General features: G+C 47.3%; 1 protein-coding gene across 7 annotated transcripts in view; it reads left to right on the top strand.

Moving 5' to 3' along the window:
• Nucleotides 1–19566, top strand: part of Ziz (dedicator of cytokinesis protein Ziz) — a 244578-nt gene that overhangs the window by 71122 nt on the left and 153890 nt on the right. For 3 of the 7 annotated variants that reach the window (XM_075887463.1, XM_075887462.1, XM_075887461.1), the window contains exon 1: nucleotides 10503–10852. The exons of the other annotated variants lie outside the window; for them this stretch is intronic. In XM_075887463.1, coding sequence (XP_075743578.1) covers nucleotides 10634–10852 — 219 coding nt within the window. In that variant the 5' untranslated portion in view covers nucleotides 10503–10633. Of the gene's footprint in view, nucleotides 1–10502; nucleotides 10853–19566 lie in introns of those variants that run through there. 7 annotated transcript variants of the gene reach the window in all.

Genomic DNA, 19566 nt, shown 5'->3' with positions numbered 1-19566 from the left:
CCCCCCCCTCCCCTCTTCAATCTCCGCCGCAACTACGCTTCCTCAACATCCACCCGCACTCCACCTCCCGTATCCATTTTCTGCGTCTTGATCTGTCGACAACAACGCTGTGTGGTTATCGTTCCAACTCTGCACACGCGACTGTCTGATTTTGCCATCGTCCCAATATTCGCTGCTGTCGCGCAGGCCATGCTGCGGGTTTGGCGAATCGACAAGTCCGTGCTTTGATATCGCTCTGTTCTTATTCGCTGGGGGTATAATTTACACGGCCCAGTGACCAAGTCCACACACCTGGAGTATGCTGGCCACTTTGGCCCGCTTACTTTTTTTTTTTTGCTTGCACTATACCTTCGGTTTCGCGCATTTATAACGTCTTTGAGTATTTCGTGCTGCGACCAGTGCTACTGCTCTATTGCACTCTTTTTTTTTTTCTTGCGTCCACATGGTGCCGGTAGACGTGCTGTAAAGGACCCTGGCCTGCAGGTCTGATGGCAACGAGTGATAAGAGAAACTGGAGCGACGCGAGGCCACTACGTTCGACACGCAAAAATAAAAGAAAAATGAAAAGAGTGGCATTGCGACTCGTGATGTAGCTTGCTCGCGTGTCGGAGCACTTCTCTCATGAGCGCGCGTATTGCGGCTCGCCAGGTTCCGGTAACACCGTTCCCTTTGGCATGCTCGTGTCGTTCCCGCGAAATTGTTTTCTTCTTCTTCTTGCGCGCATTCCCGCTACTGTGGAAGTTCGCATGACCTGCGGAGAAAAATAAACGGGTTATGTCTTCGGTAGTGAATGCGATTTATATTTCATGGAATCGACTAAGGAAGGGAAGAGTGGGCTTCGGAATCCACCAGCAATGTTGTTATGGTGCTGCAAGCGAATCAGGTTGGCAATGACGTCATCATCTAGCGCTCGCCTGTGTTCCGTGTGTCCTCTTTGTCTTCGTCGAATTCGCGCTGAAGCCTATCCGAGAAAGTACTATTGGATGTCATCCACTTTGCCACGTACGACTATGGTTATTACTAATCCACTTTTTTCCCTGTCGCAGCTCCACTGTATAATCGCGCAGTTTAATGCGATGTTACCGCCGAATTATACTACTGCGTACAGTCGGAGGATCAATAAACATTACTCCTGGGCATTTTGTTCTAAATTCCGCGCTTTATTTGGTATACATGCTATTCTTATATATAAAGCGAATTAAAATAGACTGTTCTAATAAGAGCTTCGTGCACGGACATGGTCACTATGGCCCGTAGGAGAGACAGCAACCTTTAGTGATAACCCTGGAGGTACTAGCCGGGTGTATCGCCCGGTATGCTGCTCCAGCTGTCGGGCGATGATTAATACATATGGTACAGTGATCACATATGAGCACAGTTAATGCAGTATACAGTCACAAACACATATACACTCATAGAGTCATTCATAGTGTTCCGTTAAGTGTTCTGGTCGTCGAAAGCACCAATAGCACTTTTGTATTGCGCAACTGCTCCGTTGCTACGGGCCGATCAAGAAGGTGCCGCAGCTCTGAGCTCATGCCGATAATGAGTTGCTATCTCAATTAAGGAGAGTGGCGCAGCGCATAGTTTCTCTGTGTGTGCTTTGATGACAACTACAATAAATTATTATAAGTAATAACAAAGTGTTCCAAGATCAAAAATACTGCTTCAAAATGCTACAAGCGAAAATTTTGCCGCTCAGTTGTCCTCGGTGGCATGATTTTTTGGAGAAATAGAATATATTGATGTTACGAGAACCTTATAGTTTCATAGGCGTTACTATGGTGGTAGCCTTGCCATCAGTATTCTAGCGCATCATCTATACATAGGCAGGTCGGCCACTATCCCTTCGTTAATCTAATAAGCAACCCTTCCGTGCCCTTGCAGTTCCATCTCTTTCCTACATCCCTACGATCGATACTGTATCTCGAGCCAAATCGATTTCTCCTCGATGTAAACATACACATCGGCGTTCAGATGGCCTACCGGAAAAAGCACGATATATATTTTCGTGATACATTTTGGTAGCACCGACGAAATATGCGAGATGATACTAATAATAATAATAAAAAGATCGTTTCATGCACCCCGGTATACATTCTACAGAGCAAGGCAGGTTACAGCGGTGCTTTATTTGACGGGTTATTTCCGGTGTTTTGTTGGCGATCTCGTTTTTTTTTTTTTCACTATGTACAGCACTATGGTTTTTCGCGATAGAGGTCGTTCCCCCGCGGTAACTTAAGCGCGCACTCCAGTCGACATGGGCAAACAGGCGTCCTCCTCGGCTCCTGTTTGTTTTGTGGGAGGAAGGCGCTGGCCGACGGAAGCTTCGCCTCCGGGCTGCCCGCTAGTTTTACTTATTCGTACATATTATGCGGCACTCGCGGCAATTTCTCTTCGGAACGCCCTGGTACCCGGAAATAGATCCTTTCACTTTCGTCTAGAGCGTCGTCCGCTTTCATTTTTTCCCCTTTCTTTTTCTGTGTATACGTTCATGCATCTCAGTACCTGAGCACCTGGTAGGTACGAATGCCGATTCGAGCAAAAGATCGGGCTGCAAAAAAAAAAAAAAAGTAGAGAAAGCTCTTACGTATCATAAATGAAGGACCGGTATACCAAGCGTGCACGATGCTAGAATATGATAGGTGGGTGGAAGTGTTCTCGTTGTATTGGGGCAGGGGAAATGGCTAAAATAATAATGCACGCGTGTTTATCTTTTACTTTGAAGTTTAAATGTTTTTTTTTAATTGAGCGAAAACAACACGTCGACCGAGCAAGCAATGTCGGACCTTTGCGTATTTCTTTTGAGTTCCGAGATGAAGTGACTCTCTGGGGAATGTATGAGAGAGGCGTCATGTTGCACGACTATCTACACCCCTATCTGTATTACGCACGCTATACACAAGGTGGCGAAGGTGCGATGACACGTGCAGTTCGCGACTTCGAAGCCTCTCAGACAATATACTGTGGTGGCTACGAACGTAGACTATAGCTCCACGCTTGCAAGGGTTTGCGATGCAAGTATCTCGGCATTTATCATCTAGGAATGAGATCTCTCTTGCCCCGTGTCCTCTGCGCCTATCCTTGATTATATTACCACGGTGAGGCACAGATGAACTCGATAAAGAGGAAGACTATGTTTGAACTCTCGTGCAGACTGGGCTTCATCTTGTACGCTTGCCTGTTGATCCGCTGCAAATATATTTCTCAGACGTGTTTCCCCCCGTAATAATATATTGGGCCCTTGCGCAACGAACACCAAATAATCGTCATCCGTGTGCACTCGCTCCTCTAAGGGCTTCGTCTCACTTCCGGTCGTTGCACTTTTCTTAATTCATGATCGCCTTTAGCCAGTTTGTAATTTATCTGCACCTGTGCGACATTTTCCAGACCCTATTTTGCCCACCTTGCACCCCCACGTGGCCGTGCCGGATTGTAAACTACACTTCCGCCGTGCGTACATATTTTGAAGGAGTGGCCTTTCCCTGTGTTACCTTGTATATCCTTTCCTGTCTTCTGCTTGTAAACAATTCAAGTCCAGCCACCTCGGGAACGGGTTTCCGTACGTGCGTGGTTGTCTGCATCCAACCCACTGGTGGGAAGCGGGGGTCCGCCGAGTAGCAACAAACGTATCCTTCTCATCCCGGGATGTTGACGGAAACGCGAGGCATGCCCTTGAGGTGAGGGAACCCCGCACCTTGGCGGGAGCCTTCGCCTTCACCGGGTCGTTGGCGCGCTTCTCAGCGGGAGGTCACGAACCCCTATGTCCTTCGTTTCACAATAATCATAGAAAACGCATAGAAAACGCATAGAAAACGGAAGTGTGTGAGGGCGCCTACTCTGATGCCCGAGACAAGCAGATCGTAAGCACTCGGAATGCTGAATATGTGGGAAAATGCCGACCCATAATAGTGAAATTTCCAAGTTTCAAGTTGAAAGAAAATGTTCTTTCACAACGAAATCGCCTTAAGGCAGATTTGCTTGGCGAAGATTATTCTCTCGCATCCCGCCTTGCCCGCAGAAATCTTATCGAGTCTGGAAAAGATCAGCCTGGTGCACCAGCTTCAGAACTTAGGCATTATAAAGTGGTCATCAACAACAAATATTACGTCTTTGATGCTGTTAATAAGCGGGTGACAGAAAAAACAGCCGCTGGGTAAGCGCACGGGAGCCACGGTTTGTGCAAAGGCTTCGACTTAGCGAAGCGAGAGGGGTTGTGGACGGCCGTCACAATGATATATGTACCAGTCCTTTTTACTGGCATGAGAAGTGCGTTGACCAAACATTTCTTCTTTGTCTTCCGCCATTGACACTTGTTGTCCACATATCATCGCATTAACCGAAACACTGCTTTCAAAGGTTATCGATGATTCTGAAGTTTTTGACAACGCCCATGGTTTTACGATTTATAGGCAAGATAGGGCTGTGCGTCGTGGTGGTGGCGTTTTATTCGCCATCTCTAATGACAACCCCTCTTCACATGTTTCCGTTGCTACTGACCTCGAAATTCTTTGGGCATCAATAATTACTAACGACCAGAAGTCGGTTCTAAACTTGTGCTACCGATCTCCATTCAATTACGATATACATGATGCAATAAACGATGTCAAGACACGATTTCCATCATCTCACTTGTAGTTTCTAGGTGATTTCAACCTTCCTAATATTAAATGGGACACTCAACCTCCTGCATTACAGCCGTTTTCATCTCAGGCTTAAGACTTTTTAGATTTATGCTGTACTTTTTCGCTTTCACAAGTTGTAATGCAGCCTACAAGGGACAATGCTAGTGTATCAAATACTCTTGACTTAATACTTACTACTGAGTCCAAGCTGACGTCTAACCTCACACTTCTTCCGCTTATAAGTCATCATGCTGCTTTACATTTCATCATTAGCCCAAATCTTCATAAAAATACATCGAAAAAGGAGACCACACTGTACTACAGGAAAGCACATGTCGAGGCTATCAATAGCGAGTTATGTGCGTTTCTTGATACATTCCTGACTAATTTTGATGGCCGTTCTGTTAAAACTAACTGGAACATGTTTGTTAGTGAAGCTAATGAACTATTGCACAAATATATTTCTAGCCGTACCATCACTTCTAGCCCTCAAGCTCCTTGGTATAACACTCATATTAAGTGACTTTCTAATCGTAAAAAGGGCTTAAACCTTACAGCTAGATTGTCTCAAAGTGTTTCTTGTTGGTCTGCATACAAGGCTGCTTCTAACGAATATATTCAACCTTTCAAACAAGCAAAACACTCCTTACGGTCAATAATCCATTTATTTTGCAAACGAACGTTAAAAAAATTTGGAAGGTAATTGAGCCTTTTTATGATAACATAATTTTATTAGATGACTCTAGTAGACAGCACATCGCTAAAGATGGGGCTGCAACTCATTTTAATGAAACACTTGTTCAAAAATTTTTGCTTACTTGCAATAAACAACTTCATGAGTTACATAAATATCATAACGATGCTACGGTCCCAATAATAATTGATATACATGGTGTTGCTAAACTTATTGATAAATTTGACTGCGATTCTTCGCCGGGCTTCGACTCAATGAACACGAAGTTTTTAAAAAGCACTTCTGTATGTAGTTCTATTATACTAACAAAAATTTTCAACTATCACTCGACACATGTGCTTTACCTTATCAATGAAAGGTTGGGAAGGTCATTCCACTCCATAAATCAGGTAACAAAAACTTAGCAACCAACTAGAGCCTAATTTCGCTTACCAGCTCATGCTGTAAACTACTAGAACACATTGTATTCAGAAGTATTGTAAATTTTCTTGAAGATAACACTTTTTTTTTCTCCTTCACAACATGGGTTTAGGAAATCATACTCATGTGATACTCAACTCGTATCTTTAAGGAATCATTTGCATCGAATTCTTGATCGTTCATCATGCTCTGACTGCCTTTTCTTAGATTATTCAAAAGCATTCGATAAAGTCTCTCATAAGCTTTTCATCCACAAATTGCGAAACTTGAACATTGATCATAATCTATTAATGTGGATTGAATGTTTCCTTACTAATCGCTCACAATACGTTACTGCAAACGGCTGCAATTTCTCAATGTCCCCTTTGGTTCAGGAGGGCCCCAAAGATCGGTTCTCGGTGATTTGTCGTTGTTAATATGTATATATATTAATGATGTACCCTCACAAGTAACTTCTGACATTCACTTTTTCGCTGAGGATTGTGTTCTTTTTACAGAAATCACTTCAGACAGCGATTGTAGTCGCCTACAATCCGATTTAAATAAAATGTCTGACTGGTGTAAAACATGGCTCGTGGAATTAAATACTAACAAGTGCAAAGTTACGTATGTATCTAGGTCACCTAACTCGTCACAGGTATACTACTTAAATAACCTTCCTTTAGAGTAATTAACCTCATACAAATACTTAGGAATTCATATTGCATCCATCCTTTTTTGGGCAACACATTAACTACGTCATTAACAATACCAACCGCACCCTTGGCTACCTCAGGTGAAACTTTTTTCATGCTTCGTACTCTTTGAAACTATTACTCTGTAAGACTTCAATTTGCCCGAAATCAGAATATGCTTCAGCTGTTTGGGACACTCATAACACTAACCTTATTAGCGCATTAGAACTAGTCCAGAATAACGCAGCTCGTTTTATTCTTTCCAATTAACTGCCAGCGTAACAGCCATGAAAACTAGCCTGTCACTTTCATATCTTGCAGCGCGGCGCAAACTTTCTCATTTATCATTGTTTCATAAAATATTTCACCACCCAATATTGCATGTCATGTTTATTCATAATGCTCACTATGTATCGCGTCGCATCGACCCTTCTCATAAGGTGCATGTTCCAGCACACATTTAGTCAATAATTCATTCCTCTGACGTCACTAAACTGGAACCACCTTCCCCAAGACATTGTTTACATTAGTGATAACTTTTTGTTTCGTATTGCTATAAAAACATTGCTAACTAGATTGTCATTTATTCACTCGTATACACTGCATGTCCGTTTTTCTTGCGTTTTTTGTATTTTTATGTTTGTATTAACTGTAACTTACCTTCACTTTATGCTTTGTAATGGTTTACTAATGTTCTTTAATTATTTGTATTGCATCCTTATTTATGATTTATCTATGCTGTACAAACTTCTCATTGTCACCACTCCTCTCTGTAATGTCTTGTTTGTCCCTGAGGGTACGATGAATTAAATGATATGAAATGTGGTGGGCCCGTAGGGCAACAGCTGCGGACGGCTGCAGCTCCAAGTGGCTATGCACCAGAGAAGAACGCAGGTGAAAGGCCGAGAGGTTAACCAAGCTTTGGCTCGGTTGGCTGTCTCACACATAGAGTGATTGAAAAGGTGGAGCTCGTTGTGCTGCGGTGCGCTCGTGATATGAGGCTAGCATGGCATCAGCCTCCTACTAGTATAGGGCACGCGTCTTGGACGGCCGTCGCCCTGGGGAGGGCGCATGGACGGAGCTTCACCCTCACACGAAACTTCGCTAAAATAGCCGATGCTCGAGGTGCGTCGCTTGGGCGGCCTTGCCATCATGTAGCCCTGAAAACGGCTACGCGCGCTAGGCGCGGGATGGCTAGCAGAGGCCATGAACGAAGGAGCGCGGAAAAACATGCGTTTCTCCTGTTCAAAAGCTCACTCATGTCTCTACTGTGGGCCTCTTTTACCTCTGCATACTTCAGTCTTACGTATTACGTTGCAGACGGTCAAGCCTCGTTAACGCCTCTGCCGTTCCTTTGAATTTTTTCTCTTTGTCTTTATCTCCCTGTATTGAAAGAAGGAGGTGATAGTGAGAGTTGCGTATCCGTGCTTGGAAATTGTATCATTGAATGACACGCACGATCGAGGGAGGTGCCTTCTTCTAATGTCTTCCATTCATAGACGCTCCAAGAGTAGATGCGTTGCTTCGACAGTCGGGTATACTTTTGCGTCGTGAAATATGGAAGAGGCAAGCCAGGTCAAGCTTCCCTGCAAGTTTCCTACCAGCATCGCGATTACGCTGATAATTGCATGAGTCGATGTCTCCACAGATTAACATTTTCCCTTCAACCCGTTAGTGTACTGTAAATTCCATTCGCGCTTAATTTTGGAGTTGGTCGCTCGCGATTAAGAACCACGAAAGAATCTCGATACTATAGCGGGCTGCAATATCACTTGCGTTCTAAAGCTCCTGCCTGTTCTTGTACATAATTTGTGCAAATGAAGGAATTTCAAAGAAACTAACGAAAGTTGGCAGTGCACTTTCGTATAGGTGCTGCGTGCCGTGCCGTCGATTACATGAGACCTACCTAATTAGTGCTAAAAACACAGCGTGTCCACGGAGTGAACGATGATTAGTGGGGCGAAGCGTCCGTCTATCTGTGGATGTGCTGTGCTGTGCGCGCCGGAGGGATGGACTGCCTTAAACCATGAGGAGCTCTGCCTCTATAGGAATGCCCCCACCTCCCCGAAAGGAATCGTGGGGAACTACAAATGCATTTCTAGTGCCGAGATAGAGTATAGTTGCCGTCAGACATTCGTATTCACCGACTTCTGTCATCGCCTTGAGAGGCGCCCAGCCAGTGAACGGTCGAGAGTTCGAGCGGAGGGGAAAGGGGGAGCAAGCGTTCTCGGCTCGGCGTTGGCGTTTCACAGCGACATCTCGAGCACACATTTCCGGATGTTCTCGAGACGCGCCCTGTCGGTGAACCGTCGAGAGGGAGGCGCGAGCGGACGGCAGAGTGGGGCCCAGGAAGGAGAGAGAGCGAACGGCGAGATAAGGAGCGGGGAAGCACTGCACCTACCCTTTCTTGCACTCTCTCGCACCACATGTTCTGGTTGCTAGGGGTGAGGGTAAGCGCGCGCCCGCAGCTGTTGTTATGGGAGAGGGAGTGAGAGCGGAGAGAGAACACTTGCCGCCGCGCGGACACCGCCGTGGACAACGCCGGATGCCTGACGTAGTTCTACTAAGAAATGCATTCGTATTTAATAAAATTAACGTGCAAGGCGACTAAGCAGACAGTACATATCGTCTACGTTCAGTAATACGAACCTAGTGGCCCAAGTCTCATAATGTCGACTGCGAGTTCACATTTACCCTGGCCTTGATGTTTTATACCCTATCTTATCATAACTCGGCGAGGTGGTGCGTTCTACTGCGCATTTATTAAACTAACAGCGCGCTTGGAATCCGCTGCCGGCGGTACAGTGAGTTATGACTGCTAGGCATTGGGCCGGGAAGCGACCAAGAATTTACGAACATTGCAGTTGTACCGTTTTCCTGTCACCCGACGATTACATCAGCGTCGAATACGCCACGCCAGAACATTTTGTTGAGGCGTTGATAAAAAAAAAAGGAAACAAGGTTACACCCTTGCTTATGCTCGTCTCGAACTCATTATGAAGCAGAGCTAACAGTGCACGCTGGAGCACGACGTTCGTTCGGCGTCATAAAATTTGTATATCCGCGTAGGTGGATTTTTGGCGGCCTGCCCGTGGATGGTGATGGGGAAGTATCTGTCGAGCAAGACGAACGCATTATTGGTTTTACAAGCTTCTGGCGATGCACACGTATATACCGTACTTCAAGCTTCTTTGATTGTTTTTGCCATCGTTTCCTGGCTTCGATCCTTCCGTTGTTTACGTTAAGTCCGTAGGAAAAAGTAAACGCAATCCCTTCCGCGCTTTCGTTTTTTCCTTTCGATGGCCTTTTTACAATTTTCTCTCTTTCTGTGTTTTGTTTGTTTTATATTATTTATAGTTTACGCTTAGCTTGATCCAGCGTCTGCGCAGCATCCGCGTTTTTTTTTTTTGCACCAACAAGCAGATTCTTCTGTGGCCGTACTTGCCCTCCTGGCAGTGGCGGCAGTCTTCAAATCGAGTGTGACTAACACCTCCCCCCCCCCCCCAAGTCTGCGCTGAAGACTGCGCTAACCCCCCCCCCCCCCCCCCCCAATCCCATCCTTTTCAAGGGGCGCTAAAAAGAGAACCAAGATCATTGCGCGTACACAAAACTTCCACAACTCCAGAGGAGTGTGAGCTGGATGCGCATATCGGTGTGGGGAGTGGGGTGGTGTTGGGGTGGGGTGGGGGATAGCAGCAAGGCCTGCGCTTTTCGGTCCGCAAGTGTGCTTATATATGTCTATATAGCATCGCGGCTCGCATCAAGTGGGCATTTCTTCGCCCTCTCCACGTATACCCCGTTCTCCTCACCACTTATAACTCGGAGAGGCCGGCGGCCTCGAGGTTTGTGGCAAACTTCCGTCGTTCGCGTCTTCTGCTTCATCGCACTTTATTTCTTTTCGCTCGCTTTTCAGAGCGTGGTGGCCGGGCCCGTTCAGTCCTCCCCGAGCGACCGCGCCGTCAACCTCTTCATCTTTTTATTCTTCATCGTCGTCATCATCATCGTCTCTGTATACGCCCGCTTCCGGCGGTCTCGGAATAGAGACGGATCTTGCGTAGCGAGCGATCGCCGCGTTGTTTGTCGGTGTCCGTTCCGGCGCTGCAGAGGAGAAACGCGCCGGCCGCGTCTGCGTATGGCAGAGCACCGCGACGCGCGTACTCTGCCCGTCGTCTACGGTGGTGGCATAGTGGTGGTCGTTGTTACAACGGTTGTTATAAATCATGCCGGTTGAAATGCGCGCGGACTTGGTCGTCGACGATGACGATACGACTGCCGACGGACTCTCTGAGTGCTGTTCGTCGCCGTTCTCGTCGTCCCCCGTGGAGCTGCTCAAGTACTCGTGCCTCTGGGATTACAAGCTGTCCGGGCGCTCCTTCTCGTGGCACGCGGGTGACACGCGTCACGAGGCCGGAAGGAAGAGCTTCCCTTTCCTCACGAGGGTGAGAGTGACGTCCATGATTGACCGAGGTTCTCGTTCTTCCGTGACCAGCTCTTTTGTTCTGTCTTTCTTGTCCCTCTGTGTGCGTCGACGTCACACGTGCGTGAAGGTACACTCGGGGACAGCTTTCTGTGGCAATGAAGGGAAAGCTACGGGGGCGGAGCTACTGCGCATGTACTCCTCCGCCAAGTAGTCCGGCTAGACTCACTTTCCGAACGCCGGCCGTGTTCGAATAATACCACTGCACAGAATTAGCTACGTCCGCTTACACAACTATTTGTGAGTGAAATTCGAAGTTCCTTCGGCGAATCGTCGGAACAGCTGGAGGGCGACGAGCACTCACCTAAAGACGAAGACGCCATTTTGGCTGTAAAGTGCACCTCGAAACGTGCGACGTTTTCAGACGTGCAAAAAGGTGAAATGACACTTCATGAAACAAAACAAACATTAATATCTCCCTGGTTCGTGCACCGTCTCTTTCTAAACAGCATCCCGTAGAAAGGGAAGTAATTTTGTTTTGTACTATCTTCTCGCGGAAAACACAGACGCAATCGTGGGATTTTATTCCTCAGCGGTGGCACACGCCCACTTTGGTTCCGTAGCCTTCCCTTCATTGCCGCAGAAAGTTGTCCCCGAGTATAGTTCTCTCTGTAATCTATCTGTAGAGGGGTCGTACGTGGTGTATAGCCTACAACGCTTGTGGTGGGGGTCTGACTGGCGCCACGTGATTGCCGAACGGATGCCGCCTCTTGTCATCCGTCACTCCCCGAGGACACGGTCACCTGTCACAGATCACCGGAGGCCGCTTGGCCTTGACGTCTCAAACGGGCGTGTCTTAATTGTGTGCGCGTGTGCATGGTATACCTTAAAACAGCGATGGCGCATGCTTAGATCACCTTAGTTATATGTGGATATTTGATGGTTTAACGCCAGAATTAACCAGTAGTTGCGTTAGCGCATATGCCTTTGAGTGGATCCTTTAGAACTGCGGACATCTCTGCAGCCGATCATATGCTTAGACTTGAACACACAGCTTCACTCTGAGCGATGTGCGGTGGAAATAATGTGTCAGTTACTATTCGGTGCCTGGCTTGCATGTGCTATCACGCGCAGCTCACCCAGGAAGGAAGCCATGTTAAGCACAGTTGAGGGAGCTCGGTTTCGTGCTACCGCAACAACTTAATAAGATGCATTGTCGAGAAGTCATCGCCGATGTATTCAAGTTGTTCAGTTCTTAGTAACCTTACGTCTCCCAAGTGCGTTTTCACATACCGACCGAAGCAGATGACGGCCACTCGCTGCAGGTTCAGCTTGTTTCGTTCCTTCGCGTGTACGAACGTAATCAGCGCCAGTGTAGTGATGCCGTTTTCCGTATCGGAGAAACTATCCTGCTTATTCTGTGGTTGCTAGATATTACCTAAACGCTGAGACGGAGGACTCGAGTATACGGACGTTGAACGTAACGCTTGTTGTCTTTCACGCACATTTTTATGAACTTTCTATGATTGACAGGCCCCGCCGTGGTGGTCTAGTGGCTAAGGTACTAGGCTGCTGACCCGCAGGTCGCGGGATCAAAGCCCGGCGGCGGCGGCTGCATTTTCGATGGAAACGGAAATGTTGTAGGCCCGTGCGCTCAGATTTGGATACACGTTAAAAAACCCCAGGTGGTCGAAATTTATGGAGCCCTCCACTACGGCGTCTCTCATAATCATGGTGGTTTTGGGACGTTACACTCCACATATCAATCAATCATGCTATGATTGACAGATTTCTTGAGTCACGTAATTAAATTAATTCAACGTGCCACAGTTTCTGCTTGCGACACCTGCAGTTCGAGCGAGCCTGCAAAAATTTTAGCGATGACTGGATTGGCTCGAGGCATTCACGCACGCTTGGCATCGTTACGAGTCACTTAGTCACCTAAAAAGAAGGCGACCGTGGGTAAAGATGGCTAGTACACTACAAAGATGGCGTAGCACGTCGCCGGCCAAGCAGCAGCTGTCGATCGTTTCCCCTCCTCATATATAGTATATTCATTTTTCGGCGTCATAAAGCCTTGAATCGTTAATACGAACGTGCTTTGTGAAGCTATTCATCCGGTCGCCTTATTTGCGACTCTGCAGCAGCTTATCAGATAACAAAAAACGAGTTCGACGAATTGTTTATCGTATACATGCATACAGTACGGTGTGTATATCTGAAGTGAGCCCTTGCGGCTATGTGGACACTCTTTAGGGGCGAAGCTCCTTATAGCGGCACCCGTTCGTCCCTCTTAGTCGTATTAGTAGTCGTAGTGTGTAACCAGTCTTACATTTTGACCTGCAAGGTGGTGCCGGTGAAAGATTTCTTCTGTGCGTTGTTGAACAATAAAAAATTCGCAGCGTGCGCGTTAACTAAAAGCCGAATTCTCCTGTCTCTCATTCCCCCTTAGCAGCCATTGGCATGTACATTGAGCACTATCTGTCAAGAAAGGGTTGCTACGTTATACTCGCTGGGCATAACCTCCTTGGTTTTAGAAAGGTTTAGCGAGCGTTGCGCCGCAGTGCCATGAATACAGTGAACTAGTAGTATATACCATGAACTCGAGGTGGTTAAAGGTGAGAAGTAGAGACGAAGCGCAAGCCGTAGGAAAGTGTGCGTGTGCCTGCTCTCGTTTAGTCCTTCGAATGTCCGCTGGATGGCGGTGCTTCTATATGGGGAATATATGATGAAAAGATGCGAGATGGTGGTACTCGGGAGTGTTGAATAGGTGGACGAACGGACACACAGACCTTCTGCTATGCGTCCGCCATAGCAGAAGGTAGCCGTTGTTAGGAATTTCGCTCTGTCGGGCTGGTAGCGGTGGCGAAGAGCGGCGAGCCGTCGAGCGGACTTCGCTGAAGCCTTAGCCTGAAGGCGAAACAGGGAGGCACTCCGTTTTGAAAACAGCAACAAAAGGAGCGTTTACTGTAGCAGGTTGTCGTTTGTACAGAGCCGGCCAGCACGACAACGTCGGCTGGGGCAAATCCTCTAACATGGGGCCGGCACGGCCTTAAATAGCGTTTTTGGACTCTTCTGCGAGACCAGTTCTTCGGAACGGCACAGTGGCTCGGAGGGGAGACGTAGCCATACCCGGAACTGCAAGGTGGTTCGGCGGAGGAAGGGACGTTATCCCCGGAACTGCACGGAAGGCGGCGCTGGGAGGGGGGGAGACAGCTCGTCGGAACAGCGCTCGATCTCGTGAGACGTGCTCCCGAACGAGGAACATGTCTGTGGCACGACACCGTCGAGAACGGAGTTCCAGGATGGTAGCGGGAAGGTGTAAGGGACGGTACCCGGCACGGCTCCGCCAATTATAAAGGAGATTTATTGAGCAGAAAGGTTGATGCTTGGAAGGCGATGCACCAGCCGCAATTTTCGAGCTCGAGCCGCTGCTGCACGCTCGATGCTGCTGCCTCTGCGCCGGAGTACTTCCTCTTCTTTACATTATTATTATTATTATTATTATTATTATTATTATTATTATTATTATTATTATTATTATTATTATTATTATTATTATTATATGCAACAAATAACGCTACTCGTTCGCTCACCGCGCGGATAACGCGTTGTCCGAGGTGTCACATGTGTTTGGCCGCCAACGTAACGTGACGTTACGCTGCCGGAGGCTGCCTGCTCGCATCTCGAGCGGCCCCTCAGAGAGGGAGCGAACGCTACGGTCGTCGCTGGGCCGAGCTGTCTTTCCGGCGTGTTTCGCAAGCGGCTCGAGGCTGGTCTCAGCGGGGATCTTGGCCTGAATACCTCCAACTGAATCCTGGTCGCGCCGACTTCGCCCTGCGGGTCGGCTCGGTCGTTCCTATAGCGTGTGTACGATTGAAAAAAAAAAAACAACAACAGTGGCAAGAGAGAGCTGATTCGTCGTCCTTCAGCGCGTGCTATTGTCGGGAGTGTACGTCGGCATTTCTGCGACGCGTGGCGCCGATGTGTGGGTCCTTGCGCAGCGGGACAGAAATCGAGCCTGCTTATACTCGTGACGCGGCCCGTGCGCGCCTCTAGCTAGCCTCCCCGTCAGCGTCGCTGTCCTCCCCGTCGGGTGGGGCGTATACACTCGAGGGGTCGGGTAAATACGGTTAGATCCGACCTATATCCTATCGGAGACAAAAGGGCCCAGAACACGGAATTAGCGAGAATTCCGAGCTCTCGCTCTCTCTCTCCTCTCTCTCGCTCTCTCTGTGTGCTTGCGAACATAGTCTTTATTAACTATTAAAGTTTCAGCCTGTAATATTCATTGATACAGCCGTATTAGTCAGTTAGTACTCAGCCAGAGCTTGTGTTCGTCGTCTCTTTACTTGTCTGCAAAGCTTCCGCGCTGTTTCTTTTTTTTTTTTTTCGTTTTCTCTCAAGAAGGATCCTATACATCACCGAGGTCTCAGTTTTGGTGCAGTGGAGTAAGAGGACAGAAATTCGCATTTACAATGGGACCGTTAATATATATGCGCTTGTGCCCTGTCGGATAAAGTAGGCTTATCTATAGCGTGCTGATTCCCTGAGGTCATTCTCGTGCGTATTGGTATGGTGCTTCGAGCGTCGAAATATTGATGCACGTACGGGATAAGTATTCTTGATATGTTCAGTCAATTGATCTCTGCTGCAATTGTTACGACTCCGACAGGGCTTGTCACGCCTGTGACGGAATGCAGCACCCTTTCGGACCCTTTCGCTTGCAGTCGGACTTTCGGGCGGCTATCTTATAGTGTGTGTGTGATGATGATGTACGATCGATCGGATGTCTGTCACGTCGGTGTTAACTTATTAAAAATCAGTAGTGGGGGCGTCGAGGTGCTCTATAGTGGGCACGTGCTCTTGGCGTCAGATGAAACTCGAACAGCGGAAAGCATTTGCAATGAGTGCGCGCCCGCCAGTCACCACCATTGGCAGCCGAGTGCGTCAGGTTCGGAAGTTCGACGCACATGCGCGACTGCCCATGGTGATAGCTGGATGGCGCTCACTATGGCATCTTTCCGCTGTTCGGGTTTCATTTGACGCCGATGGTATATTATATAATATACTAGCGAATGCTATTGATTGATTACTTGATTGATATGTGGGGTTTAACGTTCCCGAACCACCATATGTATATGAGAGACGCCGTAGTGGAGGACTCCGGAAATTTAGACCACCTCTGATGGTTTAGGCTGGTGAAAGCGCGACCAGTGAAAGGGTATTGTGGAATGTTCACGGCCAATTGACCTGGAGACGAGGGCAAGTTTGGACAACGAAATTTTCGTCTCATGGCAGCATAGTCTCCAAAGGGTTGTGACATTGGATTGACCTAACTTGCTGTATAAGCTGTTCGTTCTCAGAAACCCTGGAGCCTTGGTTTCGCATGGGGAGATTAAAATCCGGACTCAAGGAACGGCTCACTTCGTTGGCAATTCAAATATTGTTAGAAGGACAAAACTATGTGACTGCTGACAGTTTTCGAGCTCAGGCGCTTCTGGGTGTATATATGTATATGGTGGGCAGTGCCCCCCGTTGTTATCACTTCGACTTGGGTTCGGGAGCGATTGTATATCGTGCATGGCTCCGTGCGCTTAGCGAAATGTATCGTTTAGTATATATATTTTTACCAACACAGAAACGTCGGTCATTTTCGCTCTAAATAATTGGCTCCAAATATAATATATATATTCACTGCATAGCGGCGAGTGAATGCAACGCTTCTGTGAATCTGGGGAAGTAAACTGCCGTTGCTTCGGTTCATTCTATAGCTGGGAGGTGAAAGGTCATTTCAGGGTCATTTTCCCATAAAACCCTGTGGTATGGTTGAGACCAGTTAGTGTAACATGTGCACTGTTGCATGAGTGGTTGAGTTCGCGGCCGCGTGGACTGCCTTAACTGTGAATGCTGCCAAGTGGTTGAAACAACAGCACGTCTATTTTGTGATTGTCCATTACGTGTTATTGTTCGAACATATTTACAGCAATACTTTTTGTAAAACATGTAGCCTAAAACGCTGCTCATCTTCATAGTCAAGGCTGCTGCGAAGATGCGGGCCGAATATGACTACTCTGCATCAGTGGGGAACTTGCAGTTTTATTGCAAAGGCAGCTTGAAATCGCTTGCTATCGTCTCGACAAACTATTTACACAGACGAAAAAAAGGACACTCATGGGCTGGTTTCATGACCGCTGAAACATTTTCGGTGATAGCTACATTGTTATGTTTCGAGTTCGATAAGTTAAACGTGCACATACCTTTTTTCAGATACACCAGAAATGCAGCTTTATCTGAGTACTTCCGGTTTTGGTGAGCGGGTGCATACTTACTTTTTCGCTTTCGTTCGCATGAGGTGGCACACCACGTGCTACGAACTGTGCTGTTTTAAACACCGTGTTTTCCTGTGGTGAGTCGCTTGTTTCGTGCATAATACACTAAGACAGTACGTTCGACCAGATGAGAGATTTCTAAGAATAGCTTTTGAAGTGCTGCACAGGTTGCGTAGACGTTACGGTGTTTAAACTGCGCGTAAAAAACTCCACAACAACTAGCTCATTCGAGGATCACATGGAAAACTTTCGCAGGGGCAGGGCCGCTTTAAGGCACTTCTCGTGTGTGTGTGTGTGCGTGTGTGTGTGTGTGCGTGAGCGCTTCACACACGTTAATTTTTTTTTTTTTGCGTTTCTCACGGGTCACTCGCTTCTGGGAATGCGCGGACCACGATGCGGTCACCTGCGCAAGGCCCAGAAGAATGCTGGGATGCTTTAAATGTTGGCCCCTGCGAACCGCATTTTACGTTTGCTCTGGTGCGCGCGCATGCCGCGAAGAGCTAAACAAGCGCGCCCTTGCTATAGGAAGTGGACGGCGCACTTGAATAGGAAGCAGCTGGAGCCAATATTGTGAGAGAGCCGATGTACTATATATACGCTTGCCTCGTGTTTCGTGTTTGTCTCCATACAACGCGCTGCGTTATTGGACAGTTATAGTATATACATAGTATGTTATAGCTATAGTATAGTTATAGTATAGACAGTATTATTAGATGGTTATAGTATACCTGCCTTCGTCGGATAGAGAGCTTACCTGGGTAGCTGGATTAAAGGGCGCGTGCGCAGATACGTACGTTGTACCCGTACCGCTTACCGTACGCGTGCTTTCTTTTTTTTTTAAGATTAAACGTTACCGTGTTAGCGTGGTGTAGTGTGCGTAAACATGGCGGCGCTTTCGGATGTCCGCTTCGAAGTGATTTTGGCGTAGTTGTTGGAAGATTAACTTCGTTCGCAGAAAACGACTGTTTGAAATGGCTTCGCTTGTCTTCGGATGGCTTCGGTGGCGGAGTATTACAGATAAGCGAGCGTAATTTTTTAGATAGCTTCCCGTTTCGAAATTTTCTATATACCTAACTAGAATATCGATGTAAACAAATCGGCGACATACACGTTTTCGCGTTTGGTGCGTGGTTCATATTTATATACTTTTATTATTGCTAAACTTGTAACAATGATTCGCGTGGTGACGCAGGCAAGCATTCTCGATTTTCTTTTCCTTTTCATTGCTCTTCAACTTATCAACCCTCCGGCACGTGGCGCCACCATCTCAGCTGGGGCACGTAAACGCTATCCCGCTAGACTATAAGGCGCTGTCCGCAACGAACGTTTGCTGCGCGGTAACGCCATTTCATGAACATCCGCTATCACGCTAACGGTAATCTGTAACAATCTGATCCTCCAAAGTGATCTGCCGCATCACTGCAGATGACTGTCGATCCGCCATGCGCTTGAAATGGCGAGTACGTTTCCTCGACGCTAGCGTGAGATTAAAGTGCTGAAAAAAAGAAAGAAAAAACGATCGAATTCAATTCGGAGGCGTGTGCGTTTGAAACTCCTTCCTCGTCCGGCAGCTCCGCTGTTTCACGCGCGCTTGCGTTGGGCGTTCCCGTTCACGCTTCTTGCAAAGCACGAGGAAAGCCGGCAGCGTGTAATAGGAAACCTCCGTGGGTATGTATATGTTATCCTCTGGCCTCTTCCTCGGGGGCTCGTGCTGACCTTCGTTTTTTCCTCTTTCCTATTCCGCCATGTTCGATCACTCCCTGCTGGGCGTCGTGAGTCTTTCATTTTGCCGTTTTGCCTGTGTCCGACTATATATATATAAGTGTATATACCGTATTTACTCTAATGTAAGCCTAAGGTTGACATTTCGTTGCGTCTGGCAAGAAAACAATTCTGCATTTGATTCTTCTGTATTCGATTGTAACGCGGAGATTCGAATTAAGGTCGCAAAAAAAAAGAAATATTTGTCAATTCGAATTACACTTGAGGAAATACGGTATTTGGGCCTTCTTTCGTCTTTTTTTTTTTGTGGGGTGGGTGAGGTCACATTGATGCTTGACATGTAACGGGTGTTTGCGATCTATCCCAGCTTATGTGCATTTTTTTTTCACGCTCGAACGTGGCCTGTGTCCGCTATGCATGCACGTTAGTCGTCACCGAAAGATGTGCTGCGCGCCGTCACTCGCCTCTTCGGGAGCGGTGCAAGCACGCGTGAAGAATGGTGCGAGAAAATGTGTGCGGGGAATAAGAAGAAATAAAAAAAGGTGTTTAGAGAAAGGGGGTGTCAACGTGTCGGAAGCTTTAACGCTGTCAAAGTTTGCGCATTGACTGACGTGACGGGTTTGTGAAAAGAGGGACAATGTAAAGTGTCTCTTGTGCGACTTCACACTGGGAGACGCTTTGA

Source organism: Rhipicephalus microplus, chromosome 1, assembly GCF_043290135.1.
Source record: "Rhipicephalus microplus isolate Deutch F79 chromosome 1, USDA_Rmic, whole genome shotgun sequence".
Taxonomy (NCBI): domain Eukaryota; kingdom Metazoa; phylum Arthropoda; class Arachnida; order Ixodida; family Ixodidae; genus Rhipicephalus; species Rhipicephalus microplus.
Note: the sequence above shows the minus strand (reverse complement) of the source record. Positions and strands in the feature narration are given on the sequence as shown.